Source organism: Phycodurus eques, chromosome 8 (assembly GCF_024500275.1).
Source record: "Phycodurus eques isolate BA_2022a chromosome 8, UOR_Pequ_1.1, whole genome shotgun sequence".
Taxonomy (NCBI): Eukaryota; Metazoa; Chordata; class Actinopteri; order Syngnathiformes; family Syngnathidae; genus Phycodurus; species Phycodurus eques.
The window spans coordinates 7,886,116-7,905,039 of NC_084532.1; the positions used below are offsets into that span (position 1 = coordinate 7,886,116).

The 18,924-nt window shown below is 39.1% G+C and overlaps 2 protein-coding genes across 7 annotated transcripts in view; both read left to right on the plus strand.

Moving 5' to 3' along the window:
- Positions 1-2,097: 2,097 nt before the first annotated feature.
- Positions 2,098-8,366, plus strand: c8h1orf210 (chromosome 8 C1orf210 homolog). 5 transcript variants are annotated; one of them, XM_061683881.1, is made up of 5 exons: positions 2,098-2,190; positions 5,063-5,896; positions 5,980-6,130; positions 6,267-6,446; positions 7,636-8,366. In XM_061683881.1, the coding sequence occupies exons 3-5, from the start codon at positions 6,076-6,078 to the stop codon at positions 7,827-7,829; spliced, it is 429 nt and encodes a 142-aa protein (XP_061539865.1). In that variant the 5' UTR covers positions 2,098-2,190; positions 5,063-5,896; positions 5,980-6,075; the 3' UTR covers positions 7,830-8,366. The 5 variants fall into 5 exon arrangements, with proteins under 5 accessions (XP_061539865.1, XP_061539866.1, XP_061539862.1 ...); XM_061683882.1 differs by having other exon boundaries at positions 6,000-6,130; XM_061683878.1 differs by having other exon boundaries at positions 5,063-5,348; positions 5,688-6,130.
- Positions 8,367-9,541: 1,175 nt separating this feature from the next.
- ap1m3 (adaptor related protein complex 1 subunit mu 3) overlaps positions 9,542-18,924 on the plus strand; it is a 38,933-nt gene continuing 29,550 nt past the window's right edge. For both annotated transcript variants that reach the window (XM_061683991.1, XM_061683992.1), the window contains exons 1-3: positions 9,542-9,736; positions 17,250-17,406; positions 17,927-17,994. In XM_061683991.1, coding sequence (XP_061539975.1) covers positions 9,695-9,736; positions 17,250-17,406; positions 17,927-17,994 — 267 coding nt within the window. In that variant the 5' untranslated portion in view covers positions 9,542-9,694. The remainder of the gene's footprint in view (positions 9,737-17,249; positions 17,407-17,926; positions 17,995-18,924) is intronic.

Here is an 18,924-nt window from a genome sequence, read left to right on the forward strand (position 1 = left end):
TTGGTTTTCTGAAGTGTTCCTGATCCCATATCCTTTACACATCTATGTCGGTTTTTGATGCACTGAGGGATCGAAGGTCACGGGCATTCAATGTTGGTTTTCGGCCTTGCCACTTACATGTAGTGATTTCTCCAGATTCTCTGAATCTTTTGATGATATTTGGTACCATAGCTGATGAAAACCCTAAATTCCTTGCAATTGTACATTGAGGAACATTGTCCTTAAACTGTTCGACTATTTTCTCACGCACTTGTTCACAAAGAGATGAACCTCGCCCCATCTTTGCTTGTGAATGACTGAGCAATTCAGGGAAGCTCCTTTTATACCCAATCATGGCACCAACCTGTTCCCAATTAGCCTGTTCACCTGTGGGATGTTCCAAACAGGTGTTTGATGAGCATTCCTCAACTTTCTCAGTCTTTTTTTGCCACATGTCACAGCTTTTTTGGAACGTGTTGCAGCCATAAAATTCTAAGTTAATTATTATTTGCTAAAAACAATAAAGTTTATCAGTCGGAACATTAAATATCTTTTCTTTGTAATGTATTCAATTAAATATAGGTTGATCATGATTTGCAAATCATTGTATTCTGTTTTTATTTATGTTTAACACAACATCCCAACTTCATTGGAATTGGGGTTGTACAAAAATTAAAAAACAAAAAATGAAATCACTGATAAACTTAAACCACTACTGACAGTAATATACAAAGTGCAAAAAAATAAACCTAAAGCGCCATTAACAAGTAGAAGAAGAATTGGAATAAACAAAGTAAAGCGATCCACACACATTCCCCTCACACTGATTTCCTCCACCCATGACTTGGCAGCTAATTGGGCAAAGATCTGCTGTCTTCTTTTCTTGCAAGCGACATACCAAAATATGCTTCATTAAATGCTGTGTTTTAATGAACAAGGTGTGCCAGACAACTTGTACATGTAACACAACTGCGTAAAATACCGCTAGTCATAAAATGTCAATTTCTGAGACTGTAAATAAAAAACAATTAGCATGTTTTCAAGGCAGGCTATCTCAAGCTCCTGTATTGTTCATGTACACCAAATGAATTATTAATTGACTTAAGGTTGTTATTTGATCTTCAGACAATATCTAAGATAGAAAACAAAGCACAATTATATTCTAGCAGACAACTGTTAACAATAATCACAAATTAGTTTTTACTAAATTATTATTTCAACTGAGGTGTCATTTGATTGTCACACCCCATTTATGTCCCAACCAACTGCCTCAAGATGCGTAGTGGAAGCATGTAGGAACATACAGAAAGAAAAGGGAAGAGTGAGGGAGGGAGGAAGAGAGAAAGATACGGAGCGCATCACCCAGCGTCCAGGAAGTGGCCCTATTGTTTTCAGGGTCACCTCGTTTTTCCTTTCAGAGCCACTCAATGTCTATTCTGTCCCCACAGGCTGTACATCTTAAATAAACAAAACTTCTTGCTGCACAAAATGGTATCTCATCTGGGTTTTTTTCCCTCACCTAAAAAGTATTAAGAAAACACTCCCTCACACGCACGCCAGCTGAAATTAAAACAAACCACTGTTGAATTTATATTTACGGTACATTTGGCTCCAAAGCAGGTTGGACATAGCAAGGGTAAGTCACAATATAAATTACAATATTCTGTTGTTGAGTCATACACTATAAGACAAATGTGATAGACCACACCTCAAACTCACATTTATTAAACCACAAAACGATAGCTGAATAATTAAGGAAGAAGCGGGTTGCTAAAGAGAGTGGACATGGGCAAGAATAAAAGTGAGGGTCTCAGGGCGAAAGGTGGAGTACACCCTGGACTGGTCACCAGCCAATCACAGGGCAGGGGGCAGAGCAATATTTGTTAATCGATTTAGATTTTATGAAGGTGTGATGGTGAAGTGTTCTGCTTCCTTTTCATCATTTAAATCTCTTCACGCATTGGTGCAAATGGATGATAGTGCTGACTGCACTGAATGGAGCATAAACACCAGGTGGGAGGGTGCACACCTTTGTTCCCAAGTTACTCATTAACAGCTCTTCAGGGAAGTGGCTGCAGGGCACGCCTTCTTCAACCTTTGCACAATGTTTCTCAGTTTTCCAAACAGACAAATGAAGTGAATGTGAAGCCTGAGAGCCAGCATAAGGCACCTAAAATCTGTAAAGGCAGTAGCGGAGTTACTGGTGATCAGGTATTGAAAGACTTTGAATTGTGTTTGTTGCCTTGATTGTTCATTGTTGTTTTCTGATGTTAATGAGTTATTTACAACAATGGCAGTGAAATGAAAGTCAATTAATGTCAGCTTGGTTTCATTTTTTTTTATCATCTAATGTGTTTATTGTTATTTGTATACTTTCATACTCCACTCCGTGCCCTTTGACGCAACTATTAAATCAAATACACAGTTAACCATTTGCTAAAGGACAATGCTGACTGACATGTTGACATTAGCCATTTATTGTTTGTACTCCAAACAGTAGGCTACTGAATCATGCACTCTTTCTTCAATATGCCTGGCTCAAACTACAAAATTGTATCCCTATTTTTGGCCTACTTTGCAATCGCAGCGTGGCACAGAGGGTAAGTGTGCACCCTGAAATCAAAGGGTCACTCTTATGTATCCCCGCCTGAGCGTATGTCGTTGTTGTGCCCCTGTGCAAGACACTAAACTCACACTACCTCCGAATGAATGTTGTTGGATGTTTGATTTCGGTCGGAGGGGCCATAGGTGCAGAATGGCAGCTATGCTTCTGTCAGCCTAGCCCCAGGACAGCTGTGGGTTCACAAGTAGGTAGCTTACCACCACTAAGGTGGGAATGAATATTGCATGCAGAAGTGCAATATAAGTCGAATGCATTATTATTATCATTATTAAAAGTAACCGGACAGATATTGAAGCTCGAGTAAAGCTTAAATTGTTGTATTTTGTTATTTTACCCAAGCGAGACACCCAACAGCCGCCGCGCCGACCCGAGCCAAATAACTGTCATATATAAAACATCAAGCATTGTGTTTTACATCAATACTTAACTATATCTATAATGTATAATGTGTCTGTGGATGAAAAAGCCATATCACATGCATGTTAGTCAATTGGACGCCACCCACTCCCATGTCCCCCAGGCCAACCAAAGCACCCGATCAGTCCCAAAGGGAGGAGCACGGGTACCGGACCACCACCCCCCCATCCTCATTCGCTTCCACTCTCTTCAGCAATCCGCCTCTTCCTTAACTACTAATTTAGCTTTTTATGATTTAAGAAATGTGATAAAGTACAACATACTGAGCAACAGACGCCTTTACAGGCTCGCTATACAGGGCATCCATGTATCCAATCATTCACTGTCCGGGGGTGCGTCGGAAATTCCTTTTTATGCGACGGTCGGGTCCAATGGTGTTCGACAGCATTGCGCGGTGTGCGGCAGGCCTTAATGTGCCATTTGACCGGCACCAGCTTGCTTCAATGAAGTCAACTGTTGATATAAAAGATGTCACTTATCAAAGGGTTTTTAAAAACTCACCTTTAGCTCCATTCTTAATGCATCCACCCATTAATTTTTAACACTTATACTGTTCAGGGACACGGGTCAGCCTATACCAGCTGACTTTGAGCAAAAGGTGTAATACACCCTCTACTGGTCACCAGTCAATCAAAGGACGTTCATTTTTTTATAAGTAAAATCATCGCACTTGTAAACAAGAGTAGCTGTTGAGTTGGCCTTGACCATGTGGTATTGTCCTTGAAAAACAATGGCATTGTCAAACTCCTCTTCACATTTCAAAAAGGATGAAATACAACTTGGCAGTGGGAGAAGAACGGAAAGGGGGAGTCTTTTATGCTGCTCTGTGAGGTTTTGGGTTTAGGGTCAACTAGGGGCTGGATTAACTGTGAATCAATGTCACTGCAGCTTTAAGGGGGAGAGAAAGGCTGAGAGTCCATTTTGAATTACAGTATATAACACTTGAAACATTTTTGTGATGAGAAGTTATGAAATGCACTTTTAACTGCCATAATAATATTTTGTGGTACATAGTTCAAAAGATTTCCAACAGCATTAGCAGAATCTTAAATGGATGTTAAATGCAGCGCAATTGCAAAAAGAATATTTTCAAACCTGCGGTCATAATTAGTTCCACCAAAATGGACAAACACTACACCCTTTCTTGCCGTGCCTGGTGTGGCTCTCCTTTGCGCGTTACCTTTGTGAGGGCAGAAAAGGAAGAGATAAATGTGCCCCTGTTGGTTTTGTTTACAAGCCTACCAAAGAGAATGGCTGTTGAAGACAAAAAGGAAGAAGCCTAATGGCTGGAAGTCTGAGGGCAGGTCGCTGGTGTTGCCGGAGATTGGGAGAGACACATAGTGAGCGGAAAAAAGTAAATAAAATGAATATCAATTATGAATTGTTAATGTTTGCAAAAACATAAACGAAATTTGTATGGCTTCACCGTCAACGAGAGCAAACATTAAGACTGAGGCATGCAAATACAGTATCTGAAAAATCACCAGATAGTCATACTTAAAGGTGTTTTCTTAAACAAGACTTACTGAGGAGCCATGCATGCTAAACATATGCAAGCCATTACAGAGATAGCTGTGATATAAAGTTATATTTTCACTGACTGCATGTTGAACTCAACAGACCAATCATTAGGTACACCTCCACATTCCAACCAGAGAACAGAGAATAACAATCACTACATCATACTGATACAGTTTCAAATGTTTCTCATCCTTGTTTAACTACTTAAGTGGGAGGCAAAATATCAAAAATACCATTGTAGTTAGACAGCGCTGCAAAATAGGACCAAGCTAAACGTTAAGTAATACCTCTTTAACAATCTCTTAAATTCGCCCACTACATTCTTATCTATATTGATATTGGATAGCCTTATATGTACTGTATGTAATCGTGTGGGTATCGGTGGTGTATGTGATGGTGTTCTGACTCTATCAAGGTACCTGTGAAAATACTACCATTATTAAGTCTTGTTATTCTGGTCTCCCGTGGTGTAGGAAGCTGTAATACCATCCATCCATTCTCAACACCACTTTTTCTGTTCAGGGTCACAAGGTACTGGAACCTTTCTCAGATGACTCCCGGAAAAAGGCAGACCACACCTTGAACTGGTTGCCAGTCAGTTACAGGGCACATCCAGACACGGACAACCAATTCACGATTACATTCGCACTGTCACTGAGTGGCAACGGAGCCGAAGTCAGACGAATGTACCACTACACCATCAGTGACCTGCTGTAATCCCCAAAAAACTAAATCTGTTCACACCAACCAAGTGTTTTTGCTTTGCTAGTATTTTGTGTCAGCTAGATGCAAGGAAGAGGCTTCCACAGTATGTGAGGCTTCCTGTTTGCGACATACTTTTCCTGTTGTGGTTCTTATCCGCGGGAGCGCCTGACAACTCAAAATCAATTAGGATGTCTGAATTCGAAATATCCATGCAATGTCTCCATTTCACGATGACACACTCACACATGTGAGATATTTATATTTAGGGCATTTGTTTGTTGTCTTTGCATGACAGAGTAATAAAATATGTATTTACTAGCACACATAATTCACAAGGATTCAAATATCCCGTTTTCTTTACAGAATGGCTTTGTAAACATAAACAATAATGAGGTTAATAACGGTTTTATCTCCATGTATGTTTCTGTCTTTTCTCACTCAGTCTTACAGAACACGAGGACTATCTACTCCAATGTGGGGAATTTTACACTACTACACGGTCATTCAACCTTGCCCTCTAGTGGGGTTCTGTGGCTACAACACCCATCCTGGTCAAAAGAGAACTCATACAACACCCTGCATAATCTCAGGAGATGCAGCATCCCATTGAAGTGAGTTTGACCTGTTGAAGAACTGTAATCCCAGCACCAGGTAAATAATCGGTAGTGTGCGCTGGATTATATTAAGCTACTGGCAATTGGAACATGGAGATACATGGGATACACTCATATAAGCGATGATTAAATGCTTGAAGTCCTGCTCAAGAAGCTGGAAATTGAGTCACACGGGAGAGGACACTTCCCAGTAGAGCCAAGAAAAACAAAAGAGGGATGGAAGCATTTGCAAATACAAGCACACAACCCACAGCCACACCAGCTCCAAATGGTAAGGGAATTCAGCTCAATGTATCATGTCATTTTGATTTAAACTCATTCTAAAACCAAACTAGGCCAAAACACAAATGATCAAATATCAACTGAGCAGGAAATGCAAGATGTGATTGTTTCTGCTGCTTTCTCAGACACAAGGAAGACCACCTCTCACAGGTGGGAGTTCCTGGTGGCCGTCTTGGCCACTGCCATCTCCATCTCCATTCTCATGGCCCTCTTGGCTAAGTGTCAAGTGCTTCGGCGCTACCTGGCCAGCTACCGGCACACTCGTTTGAGGGAGACAGACACAGTAGGCCAGTGTGAGCAGTCAGGTTGGCCCTCTACCCACTCAACATCACGATTAAATACTGTTGCTATTTTGGTAATCAACAAATATAGCTACACTGAGAGTAAATAAACAAAGGTTCATATCATAGGTCATATCATGTACTGGCTGGTGAGCAGTTCAGGGAGTACCCCACCTCCCGCCCAAAATCAGATGGGATAGACTGCAGCTCACCTGTGACCCAAGCGAGAATAAGCAGTACAGAAAATGGATGGATGGATAATTTAATATAATAAAAGCCACTGATGGTATCGTAGTGGTACATTCAGATGACTTTGGTGTAGGCAGCATGGGTTCACTTCCCACTTAGTGATGGTTACCCATCTCTATATGTGCTCTGTGATTTACTGGAGACCACTCCAGGGTGTTGTCCGCCTTTCGCCCAGTCAGTTGGAATAAGATCTAGTTGCAGTGTAGAAAACATAAGAAACATAACACAAAAAGTGAAGACATTTGTGTTTAGTGGGTGAGTTGCGGCCATGGAGAATTGGCCAAACAGCTTATTTTGCTCTCACCATTGACTCCTGTTTTGATGGTTTGGATGATCAAAGTTTGAAGAAACAAAACATATCTGCAATTTAGAAATGTATTCATTTCCAAATCACAAGGTTAGTAGCGTGTGGAAGAACCACACACAGCCACAACAGCCTGGGCTGTCCTCCTCATGCTGGTCACCAGCATGAAATCACACTGTTATGGGATGGCGTTCGATTCTTCACCCGGCATTTGTCGCAAGTCAGCCAAGGCGGTTGTGTTGGTCACTCTGGCATGAACAGCATCTTCAAGCGGATCCAACCAGAGCTCAATGAGTGGTCTCTGACAAACCCAGCTCTGTGAGGGTGAGCATTGTCATCTTGCAGGAGAGAATTCAGTCTCAGATTGTGAAGGTATGGGATTGCCACTGGTTGCAGAATCTCATCTTGATATATCTCTATAGTAAGAATTTCCGCAATAATAACAAGCCTAATTTTTTTCTAGTGAGGCAGCTGCCACCCTACACCATCACACTGCCTCCACCAAAAGATGTTATCAGGGCAACAATCAGCATAGCGTTCTCTGGCACCTACAAAAGCAACTTATACTGTAGCTAATACACTACTACAACATACTGTATGAGCTTTCTTTTTTTTGTCTGTAAGAACTTAAAACACATGACCATGGTGATCTGTACCCAGGTCTGGAGGTGGGGTTTGACATGCATGGGGAATGTGAAATGAACCCTCACCATCTTGTGAGTGCTGAAGATGATGATGGCTTCATTGAGGACAACTATATCCCGACGAGTGAAAGAGAGAGAGCTGAAAGAGCAGCAGAGAACATGGAGGACACAGAGGATGAGATGGATGAAATTGAATTCACCATTACTTAGATGAGAGTGATGTTAGGCCTCTTTTGAACACCTGAACCCTCAGGCGAACCCTCATGTCCACTCCTGCTTTTTTATTTTTTTTACTCTGTGTTGCACATTTTAATGACCAGCTGGGCATTTAATGATTGAAGCATTCAAAAATTATCAAGCACTTTATTGATCTTTCATTCTAAGGACATAATAATAATACAAAGTGTCATTCAGGTGTGCATACTTATGAAATTGTTTTTGGATATTAAATACAAACCAAGAGGAACATGCCCCATTTATTTTAGGTTTTCATAGAAGGAAGATTCTACTAACATAAAATCAAAGTCATAAACTTTGAATAAAATTGTAATAACGAGTTGGAAACAATCCATTTCTTTGCATCATTTCACAGTTGCTTGATTGATTTTGGAGCCCAGGCTGTGTACAAGAGTACCTCTTTTTGCTTGACTAAAAATTACTATAAATAATAAATGTGTCTATTGTATTAATTTACGTATGTGTAACAAACGTCCATCAGTATAAAAAAGAGCCTATGCATAAAAGCAGTGATAAAGCAAGTTATCATTCTTAACTTAAGCTTTCAGACACACCAAGTGTTTCATTATGGACAATTATTGCAACATCATTAAATGTATTCAGTTACAATTGTGACATCATGGTAAAAATCATTCCAGTCTTTTTTTCTTTCTTTTTTCAAAAGCCACATGTATCACATAATAAAACATTTTTTTGAACAAACAAACAAAATATTTGTGGGTGCAGCACACATTTGATTACTCTGTCATGATGACCAATCACCTTGGGTTTGAGACAAGCAACATTTTTTCAATCATTTCTGATGTGACTGATGAGTCAAGGCCTTGTGAAGATGGCACCTAAGCTTCAGGAAACAGAATGTTTAGAATCTGGAGATATTCCATTAAAAATCAAAAGAAAACATATTTGGCAACTGTACGTACATTAAAATGGATCAGTCAAAGTTACATAGATTTTTTTTCCTTTAAATCGGTCATGATATTTTGTTGGTTTGCAGTTAAATGAGCAAAAAAACAGCAGGGATGATATATCCATTACATTATTTTAATAATAATAATAATAATATCATATTGCAATGTGTTGAAAGTGCCTCATGGCTCAAATTTGAAGAAACTAATTCCTTAAGCTATCCAGTGGGATGCAAATATCTTTACTTTCATCCAATATATTGGTGATCTAAACTGTATGTTGTAGTTGTAGGCGTTATTATCATCACGTACCATGAGAAATGTAAATATTTTGATCAAACTGAAAGTTAGCTGTTGCTGCTAGAACCATAATTTGTAAAACGTAGCAATTCAGTTCTGGAAAAAAAAAACACATATAAGTAAGGTGTATTTTTTCAGTTGTTATCGTGAGCTAATTTAGCATCTTTTGTAGCTTGGTCCACAACGTTAGCAAAGCTCTTGGAACACGTTTTGATAGCATAAACGTCCAGCCAATGCTACCGAGCTCTTATGACAAACAAACGCATGTATTTTCTTTCTTTCTTTCTTTCATTACAAGCAAAATGTGATGTGGTAAAAGGGAAACTATTTTGAATGCAGACACCCCCATTTACTTCAAAACGCAAAGTTTCCGTTTGCAGCACGGCTCCCACCGAATTACATACCGGAAATACTGTATTTCTGGCAGCTAGCTTGACACTCCGGTCAGGAAGTGCCGCAAGTTAAAGCGAAAGGAAACCCGACGAAGGGAGGCAGAGGCTGGAGGAGAGGCGTGGCGGAAGAAAGGTGATGGGAGTTAAAATTATTCCACACAAGTGACCCACTTCTAACTGGAGACACGCAAAAAGGAAGCCCGGTTCTTGTATCTGAGGATTTTACCCCCCACCGAAGATGTCAGCGTCGGCGTTATTTATACTGGACCTGAAAGGGAAGGTCAGTTTTGAAGATGATCTAAAATACCAGATTAAGAAAACAACAACAAAAAACGAATTGTTAAATTCTACACGTTCTGTCTCAATGTAAGACACGTGTCAATGGAAAAATAACTTGTCAAACTGGTTCCACGGAACATAGACGAGCTGTACTTGCAAGTGCAGCCATGCAACTTGTGTTCTACCCAGTCCCTTTTCAAAGTATACAAAACAAACATTGAGTGTTCATTCTGAATGATCAAAAGGTTATAAACACGTATACTACAATATTTATAATAATTATTTATTTTTTAATTTCGTAAATACTGAATTTCAACTATGTCTCAATGTCTTGTTTGACATTTCTTGAGTCTGACCTACTGCGCACATCATTTTCTCTATATATCTATAAATAAAAAATGTACAAACTTTACAAGAGTTCCTAATCGGACACCGCACATCTAATTGTTTGAAAGGGTTGTGTGAAAAATTATGCCTATGATGACAAGTTTTTATTTTTACTATTCATTAATGCCTGAGGGGTTATTTGTAAAACCGTTTTAAAGACATTCACGCTTTGGGATTTGTTTGTTAGTTGTCTGAATAATCCAATAACTACTCATGCAATGTGAACTGTGAATGGGTGGCACGTGCACCATGGCAAGAACTCTAATAATAGACTTTGGTTGCAAAACTGGGTAAAAATTAATTTTTTCCTTTCACTAATTCAATCACAATGTGACCAATCCCTGAGCCCAGAATGCAAGTTCAAATGTCTTGTATTTATAATCATGACTTTTTACTCGGTTCTCTATGAACCATAAAGTAGCCTATTAATAAAAGATGGGTACATAAATACTATTTTTTTAACCTGTCAACAGATTTTTAAAATGTGAGATACACCACATATGACCGTGAAAAAAAGTTTTTGCTTACTGTTCTTACAGTGTTTGGTGTATGATGTCTGTCATAGTACCAAGATTGACCTGAAAGTGCACAGTGCCACAGGGCATTCAGACTGCGGGAAAAATGGTTGGTGGTCGGTTATCTTTCAGGAGCGTCCAAGAATCGGGCCATTGCTGACTTTGATCAGATAGGGGAAAATGCCCAAACTCAGCCCGATTATTGGTGTTTGAGTATCCCGTTTAACAGATGAACTGACTAAGATATCGTTGAAGCTTGTTAAGTCACCTCCAACTATACCCTTGACTACAAAAATAAACTTACTGTTGGATTGTCAATTGTTGCTCCCAGAGAAAGCAGGCCAATCATCTGAAGATATACACAAATCCCCCTATATGTATTTTAATATAGGGCTGGAAAATATCAATTTACTTTTTACTTTTTTTTACTTAACTATGTTCATAAGTGTGTACTTTTGTACTTTTACTTAAGTAAGGGAGTGGCTTCAGTAGTTTAACGTTTACCAGAATAGTTTTTTTGCGCAAGTATCAGTACATTTACTTAAGTACTGAATAATAGTACTTTTGACACCTCTGGTTAAGTCAGGCTCGAACATCAAATTGGATAGCATCCATTATAATTTTGTCCCAAACAATTAAATAATGAAAAATATTTCATTCTATTTTATTGCAACTGTATTTATTATTGATTAACACACTGAATAGATAATACTAATACTAATGGAACATTTAATATATTTATTCTCAATAAATTGGAAATAAAGTGCTTTGAACAAGGCATTCTTAAGTGCCTAAACATGGAATTGAAAAATAAAGTTTTATCAATTCATGTCAAAATGAGTACAGTATGTCCATTTCCTGCCTGGCCACGGCTTTCGCTTTAGACCAGTAATGGCTGTGAAAACATTGATGGATTTTTCTGTTGCTGAATCGGTTGGACAGCTACGATTAGCTAAAGTAATTTGTATATATGCAGTACAAGCTAATAATAACGAACAGTTTTAATTTCATTTTCATATTTTAAAGCACAAGTTCATCGGTTTGCTCCGAAGTTTCTTTCGCTGTGATTATCCTTGCTCATATATTACAATTATAGCACAGTTAAAACAAATATAACAGTGGTATAAGACTTTTCCACAGTCCTACATCTATTCATATTATATTGTTTGTTGCTGCTTATGGTCAAAGGGATGCTGGAGTCCATTCCAGGTGATTTTGCGCAAAAGGCAACTTTATACCAAGAACCGAACTGCAGTCAATTGCAGTGCATATAGCCGATTATTTTAGCTGTGTATGCTGTCAAAACACTATTCATTAATTGTGTTGACACAAGTCTGGGTTCATTTATTCAAGGATCAGAATCAGTATTTACTTAAATAAACTAAAGAGTAAAAAAGTACAAGCCCCACAGTCTGGATATTTCACAGATCAAAGGTTTTTGCTTTCTGTCTTTGCCCGAGGGCATGTCAGTAAAGTCAGTATCATCACCTTCATTTCTCCTGACGCTTCTCTTTTCCTGACCACATCTCTTCCCCACTCCTGCCCCTCACTTCTTGTGCTCCTGAGCTGCAGGCCTCATGGTGATGTCACCTGCTGTGAAAACTGAAATGTCAGACTATTGGAACCAGCACAGCCTCATTTGTTCCCTCTGTCTTCTGATTGCATTTTAAATGAGTGAGTCTGTTCAGACCACGGCTCGGGGTTCTAATGAGCAGTGGGATCATTTCATTACCATCAGTAGCACTTTGGGATTTCTGAAGTCAAACTTTCTTGTCACAGCAAAGTAAAAGTGTTGTTGAAATTTGCAAAGTGTTCACATTTATAGTTTGTTCAGGCCAAGGTTAAGAAAATAAAAAAAATGATGCTCATATTTCGGTTTGCTCGGAATCAGCATTATTAAAATGGGACAAAAGTTGCTGTGAGTAAAGTCACAATTTGTTAGGACCGTGATTGAAAACTCAACTGAATTATTTCTCTTCAAAAAATATGTCTAATGAGTTACATAAAAAAAATTGTAATTTCTGTTTTACAATCTGAGATGTCACAATCTTATTCCGGTGTTCCGGTCCTTGTGGCCATCCCTTTGGGACTGATCGGGACGCTTCGGTCGGGCTCGGGATCTCCCTGGGTCTTGGGGGCGTCGGTGGCATCCCCCCGGTTGGGTCCCCTGCTGGACGGGCTTGCTGACTGTAGATGGATGTCTGCCGACAAAACCCACGTGCAACAAAGATGGCAGTTTTTGCATGTGCTGGTGTATAAATGTGATTTCTTTCTTTTAATAATGCAGGTCTCTGTCTTTGATCTGTTTAATTTACTAGATTCTATTGTGTGGATCAGAATTACAATTAATTGTTTAATAGTACTTTAATGTGTCTATTTTTTTTTTCAATTTGTGTGCATCGGGTTCAGTTTAGAATGGGTGGAAGTTGTCGAATTTTCTATTTGGGTACAATTATTTTCCCCTTCGGCGGCACGGTGTCCGACTGGTTAGAGCGTCTGCCTCACAGTTCTGAGGACCGGGGTTCAATCCCCGGCCCCGCCTGTGTGGAGTTTGCATGTTTTCCCCGTGCCTGCGTGGGTTTTCTCCGGGCACTCCGGTTTCCTCCCACATCCCAAAAACATGCATTAATTGGAGACTCTAAATTGCCCGTAGGTGTGACTGTGAGTGAATGGTTGTTTGTTTGTATGGGCCCTGCGATTGGCTGGCAACTAGTTCAGGGAGTACCCCGCCTCCTGTCCGATGATAGCTGGGATAGGCTCCAGCACGCCCGCGACCCTAGTGAGGAGAAGCGGCTCAGAAAATTAATGGATGGATATTTTCCCCTCCACCCTCGTATTTGTCTTGCTCTTATAAACTTCACGTGGCAGTCATAGTCTTCTTCCTTGCAATAATACAACTAGGGCTGCAACTTACGATAATTTTTTTTAATCGATTATTCTGTCAATTATATTTTCAATTAATTGATGAATGGGTAAAAAAAGACTGCAGAAAATGCAAAACAATTATGATTCAGTTTCTCTTTTGGTCTGTAACTTGTCAGAAAATGTTGATCATTGTTTTCAAAAATAAAAGCAGCTGTTTGCAAATGTCTTATTTTGATTAAACTCAAAGATAATCAGTATGCTTTCATGGAGGACTACAGAAGTCTGAGAATATTTACTGTTGAGAGGTTGAAATTCCAAGGATTTGGACAATTTTAAGTGAAACAAGGTCTCTGAACAATTTATTATAAAAATAGTTATTTGATAATTGATTAGTTGAAGGCGGCATGGTGGCCGACTGGTTAGATCGTCAGCCTCACAGTTCTGAGGACCCGGGTTCAATCCCCAGCCCCGCCTGTGTGGAGTTTGCATGTTCTCCCCATGCCTGTGTGGGTTTTCTCCGGGCACTCCGGTTTCCTCCCACATCCCCAAAACATGCATGAATTGGAGATTCTAAATTGCCCGTAGGAATGTGAGTGTGAATGGTTGTTTGTTCCAATGTGCCCTGCGATTGGCTGGCAACCAGTTCAGGGTGTACCACGCCTCCTGCCCGATGACAGCTGGGATAGGCTGCAGCACGCCCGCGACCCGAGTGAGGAGAAGCGGCTCAGAAAATGGATGGATGGATGATTAGTTGTTGATTAATCAATGAATTTTTGCACCTCTAAAAATATACTTCTGAGAGTCATCTGAAATTCTGAGACATTAATTTCCAACATTGTGTGTGTGTCAAAATATATGACTCTATACTGCTCTCATCCTAAAATCAGTCAATTAGTTCGTATTTACATCTATCAACCATGTCAGCCTTCCGGTGGCAGGGTGGACCCAAGTGCAGAAACGAGGGAACAAATGGACTGAGATGAAAAATATTTATTGCACAACAGGTATTAAAAAAGTCTCAAGCAAAAATACGCTGATTGGCTGAATGTACGAATTTAGAGTATTGACAATCTGCCGGAGTGGTGGAATCCAAGGCCATTTTAATCATTTTAGCTAAGTCGTTTCATTTCTAAAGAGCCACAAGATGCAAAGGAAGACAGGAACAATTCCATGTAGACCTGACCAATGACAGATGAGGTGTGTCAGAAAGGTTGTCACAAAAGGTATACAGTATTTCAAACCCAAACTACAAACTACATGTTCCCCTTCAAAGTAATCCCCACATAGTCAACCGCACTTCCCCAGCCTTCACTTCTCTTAAACAATCCTGGAAGACGTTTTACGGGATCCTCTGCAGCTCTGTCATCGGGGCCATCTTGATGTCGTCCTTGAGCTTGAGAAAGATGAAAAAAGGTAAGTAAGGAGTTTGCTCCAGCATGGCGACGTTCTTCCCGGCCAGGAACTGAGGGATGCTCAGGGCAGGCACGTTGTCATGGTCAAGTAGCCACAACTGTCGCCTCTCTTCGTGCACTGAACAAAACTGCAGGATCTTTTTTTAGATGTGCTGGTTCATTGTCTGGTCCAACCTGAAGGGGAAAACTCCCAGTTTGTAGTTTAGGTTGGAAATATATCTTTTGTGATTCCAGTCCTGAAACTTGTCTGACACACCTCGTATACTGTTGTTGGTATGTACAGTTATTACCATATTATTCCAGAAGAAAAAAAAGTCCATTCCAATTCAATGTCAGTATTGCAGTTTCTTTTGATGAAAAGAATTGTTTTCCTCATTGTTTTTCGCTGCTGACCCCTGAACTTATACGACCGTGTTGTAGTACTCTCTTACAGAAGCTGAGCAGTGAGCTATTCATTCATTCCTTTTTTTCTGCCCCAGGTGACATTACTTGCTTGGTATTTCCTTTTAATTGATTTCCTTTTGTCTCTGTTACATCATGCAACTCAGCCTCCTGCATTACAAAAATGAGAACATGTGTGTGATCCCTCAAGCGTTGGAGCTTTGATCGCTCTGTAGTCGTTGTGTGGCTTTGTTTTTGTGTGTTTTCTGTGTGTGTAGGTGTGTGTGTGTGTATGTGTGTGTGCGCGCACAGTATAATTGTTGAATCATTTGTATTCATTTGTAGGTGATTGTGGTCTGCAAATCCACATTAACAAAATTCTCGTAGCTCACATTTAATGTAGGTTGAATACAAATGTCACTTAAACATGAAACTTAACCAATAGTTAAGTTAGAGTTAAGTGAGTTGAATGTTCAGATAATGTGCTACTCCTTAATTTGCTTTCCATCAGTTAAAATTCCCCATAAATTTCCCCATCAGTTGTAATTCTCACATCCTACAGATAATCTGTGCTTTGCTAATTTCTACATTTGGTCATTTTTCATGTCGAACATGCATGAATTTTCTTTTCATTTTGATACAATAATATATGCATTTCGCTCCCAATATTCACTTTCAAAACCATCAAATAATTTAGATCGAAATCTGATTCATAAAGTACCACTTTTATCACATTCTTCACAGTAGCGCTAGACACAGTTCATTGTTTAGTTTTTCCCTTTTGGGCAACATCAAAATTGAAACGTGTAATAATGTGTATGCTAAGTGAGTAGCTGGCGCTGCACAGAATAATTTGATGTGTATGAGCTCAATTTATTTGTCACATCCATTGTCTGCTGATCAGTCTTGCTAAGTGTTCGTCTTTTATGGGAGATATCATGAGTTCTCAGGTGAGGTAGCCATAATCACACATCTGTCAGAGTATGATGGATTTTGAAAATATACACATTTCTATTCTATTTTGTTCGATTCTCTTCTTATGAGTCGGTTTGCCTATTTATAATGAATGCACTGTCTGGATGCCCTGTGGCACCATGACGTCTCTCATAGGATGCTGGTACTACACAACTTCTGGTTTCAGGGACGAGACTCTTGATTGTCGGCGGAGAGATATTTAAGTGTTGGGTGTGCGTGCGGTGTTGGTAATATCAAGTATACCGCATACTAGAAGAGCAGTAACAACGCAGGATTGTTTTTAATTGTCAGGTGTGGTGTTGCTTACAGTTTAAAAACCAGTTCAAATGTTAAAGGTCCCATATTTTGTCTACTTAGACCTCCAGAGAGTGACTCTCTAACATGGACATCGTATAAAAGTGTCAATTTCATTTAAAAAAACAGCTTCGTTTTTTCATACGAGTGTCCAGAAGAGGCCTCTCTAAGAGCTACTTCTGTTTGAACCAGTTTTGTATCCGCTTTGTCTATATATGGCTAGTACATATGACTTTCCTATATGGCTTTCCTCTGATTGGTTGCCTTCGTGTAGAAGACCCACTTGTGAGAGCACACATGGTTGTTATGTTGACAGTGCTGACTCGAGAGCGGTAGGCGGAGATTTTCGCCAGTGATGTACATAATCTCGAGAAATTGGAATGACCTGATTTCAGGCCTATCAGCAGAAAAAATGTCTCGAACTCAGGAATGCATGCATGATATTAATTCATATTTCACACGTTTATTGAGGCACCCTAGAGACAATATTACATCCCAAATACTAGAAAAAGTTGTTTGGTAAAATATGGGACCTTTAACAATCTTGATGGGTGTACCAGATTTTAGTGAAGCGGCTTGAGTGTTCAGGTCTGTTACCTCAACCAGGCGCTGTAAATATTTCATAACACCTTTGTGCTTCTCTGACAGTGCTCTTTGCCTCTATATTCTTATGTTATGCATTCAGGTCTTGATCAGCCGTAACTACATGGGAAACATGGATATGAATGAGATTGACTACTTCATGCCATTTCTAATTAAGCGGGAAGAAGAGGCAGAGATGACTCCACTGATCACCCATGGCTCCTCACACTTTCTGTGGATCAAACACAGCAACCTTTACCGTATCCGAGTAGAATTCATATTTCATTTGTGTGCTTTATTAAAAGGGATTCAGTGCATTGTGTCAAAATTAAAAAAAAAACAAAAAAACAAAAGGGAAAAATTCCATACCCAAAGGAAACGCTTTATTCCTGTCTGACGAGATTTAGAATTTTATCACAGGCGGCATCTAGGCCTTCATTGACTCTTACCACATTCTGCAAGCAGTGCAAAAAGTTTTGCATTACAAAATCATGATGTGTTATGTGCCCTTTAATATGCATGTTTCAACAGTCAAACCTCATTACATGTTATTAATTTAGCATGGAATTTTGGTATTAAGTGCTATTTCAAATCAGGCAGCTGAGCTATTACTTCACTGTGGCAATGTTCTATTTTTTTCCCCCTGAGTACAATGCTTTAAGGTTTCAATTTGTTTTCATCTCATAACGGCATTATATTTTAAATCCGTTGCATGTCATCACATATCCTTCAGTTTTCTCTACACGAATAATTATTTCTTAACAGTCTGTATTTCTTCAGTGGTGGCCATGACCAAAAAGAATGCCAATGCTGCTCTGGTGTACTCCTTCCTTTATAGAATTGTTCAGGTTTGTATCTTTTTATCATAATCTAATACTTTGTTTACATGCTCTTTTTGCCCAATTTGTGATTGACCCATTTTTGTTTCGTTTGTGCTCCTGTATATCATTTATTCTGACGTCGTATTGGATAACAATACACAGCTGTGTTCCCATGTAAACAATAAATTATTAAAACAGGTCTTTAATGGAATGCCTTTAGATATGTATTTCATGACCACTTTGGGGAAAAAACTCGCAATAATTTCATAAATGTTTAAAGAACCCCCCCCCCCCCTCCCCCGAAGACACCAGCTTGATAAAAGTACTTTTTCAAAGTCCAGGTACTTCAAATGTGATTCATTGATTTATCAATACTGGATCGCTTACTGAAACATTTAACCATTTTGCCCAAGTTTTTGTATAGTTTTCCAATTATAGTTTTATCAGTGTACAGATACAATGTTCCCTAGAAGTAAGAAGTTACTTATGCAATGTAAATAATACTGTGGCTACTACTTGTAAGTAATAACCTCCCTATATTGTCCCTCTTCCCTGTCTCTCAGCAGCAATCTAGAGTAAACTATATAGATGCTTTCATTTATCATCTGTAACTATTTGGTTATGTTGAGTTTATGTTAGTAAAAATATGACGAGGATGTGTAGAATTATTAATGTGTTTTCATTATGGCGAAATCTCATCAATTTGGAGTGGAAAATGAGACATTACTGTTGTCATAGAGAATTATGTAAGTAACATTTTCTCTAGATTTACTGCATTGTAATTATTGTTAGCCTTTTAAAAGTTATGTGAATGACATATACTGGATGCTTAAAAAAAATATTAGCTATGAATAACTAAAAATAGGTGAGTTTGAAATTTTAGTTTGTTAACCTTATTCAGGAATCAGGACATTGGATATGCATATCTTTTGTTTTGTAGCATTACATGTTTGATAT

What these genes read in the sequence shown, in the direction of transcription:
- c8h1orf210 (XM_061683881.1), top strand. Translation starts at nt 6,076, where the DNA reads ATGGAAGCATTTGCAAATACAAGCACACAACCCACAGCCACACCAGCT. An exon ending in AGCCACACCAGCTCCAAATG is followed by an intron (nt 6,131 to 6,266) that starts GTAAGGGAATTC and finishes CTGCTTTCTCAG; the next exon opens with ACACAAGGAAGACCACCTCT. An exon ending in AGGCCAGTGTGAGCAGTCAG is followed by an intron (nt 6,447 to 7,635) that starts GTTGGCCCTCTA and finishes ATCTGTACCCAG; the next exon opens with GTCTGGAGGTGGGGTTTGAC.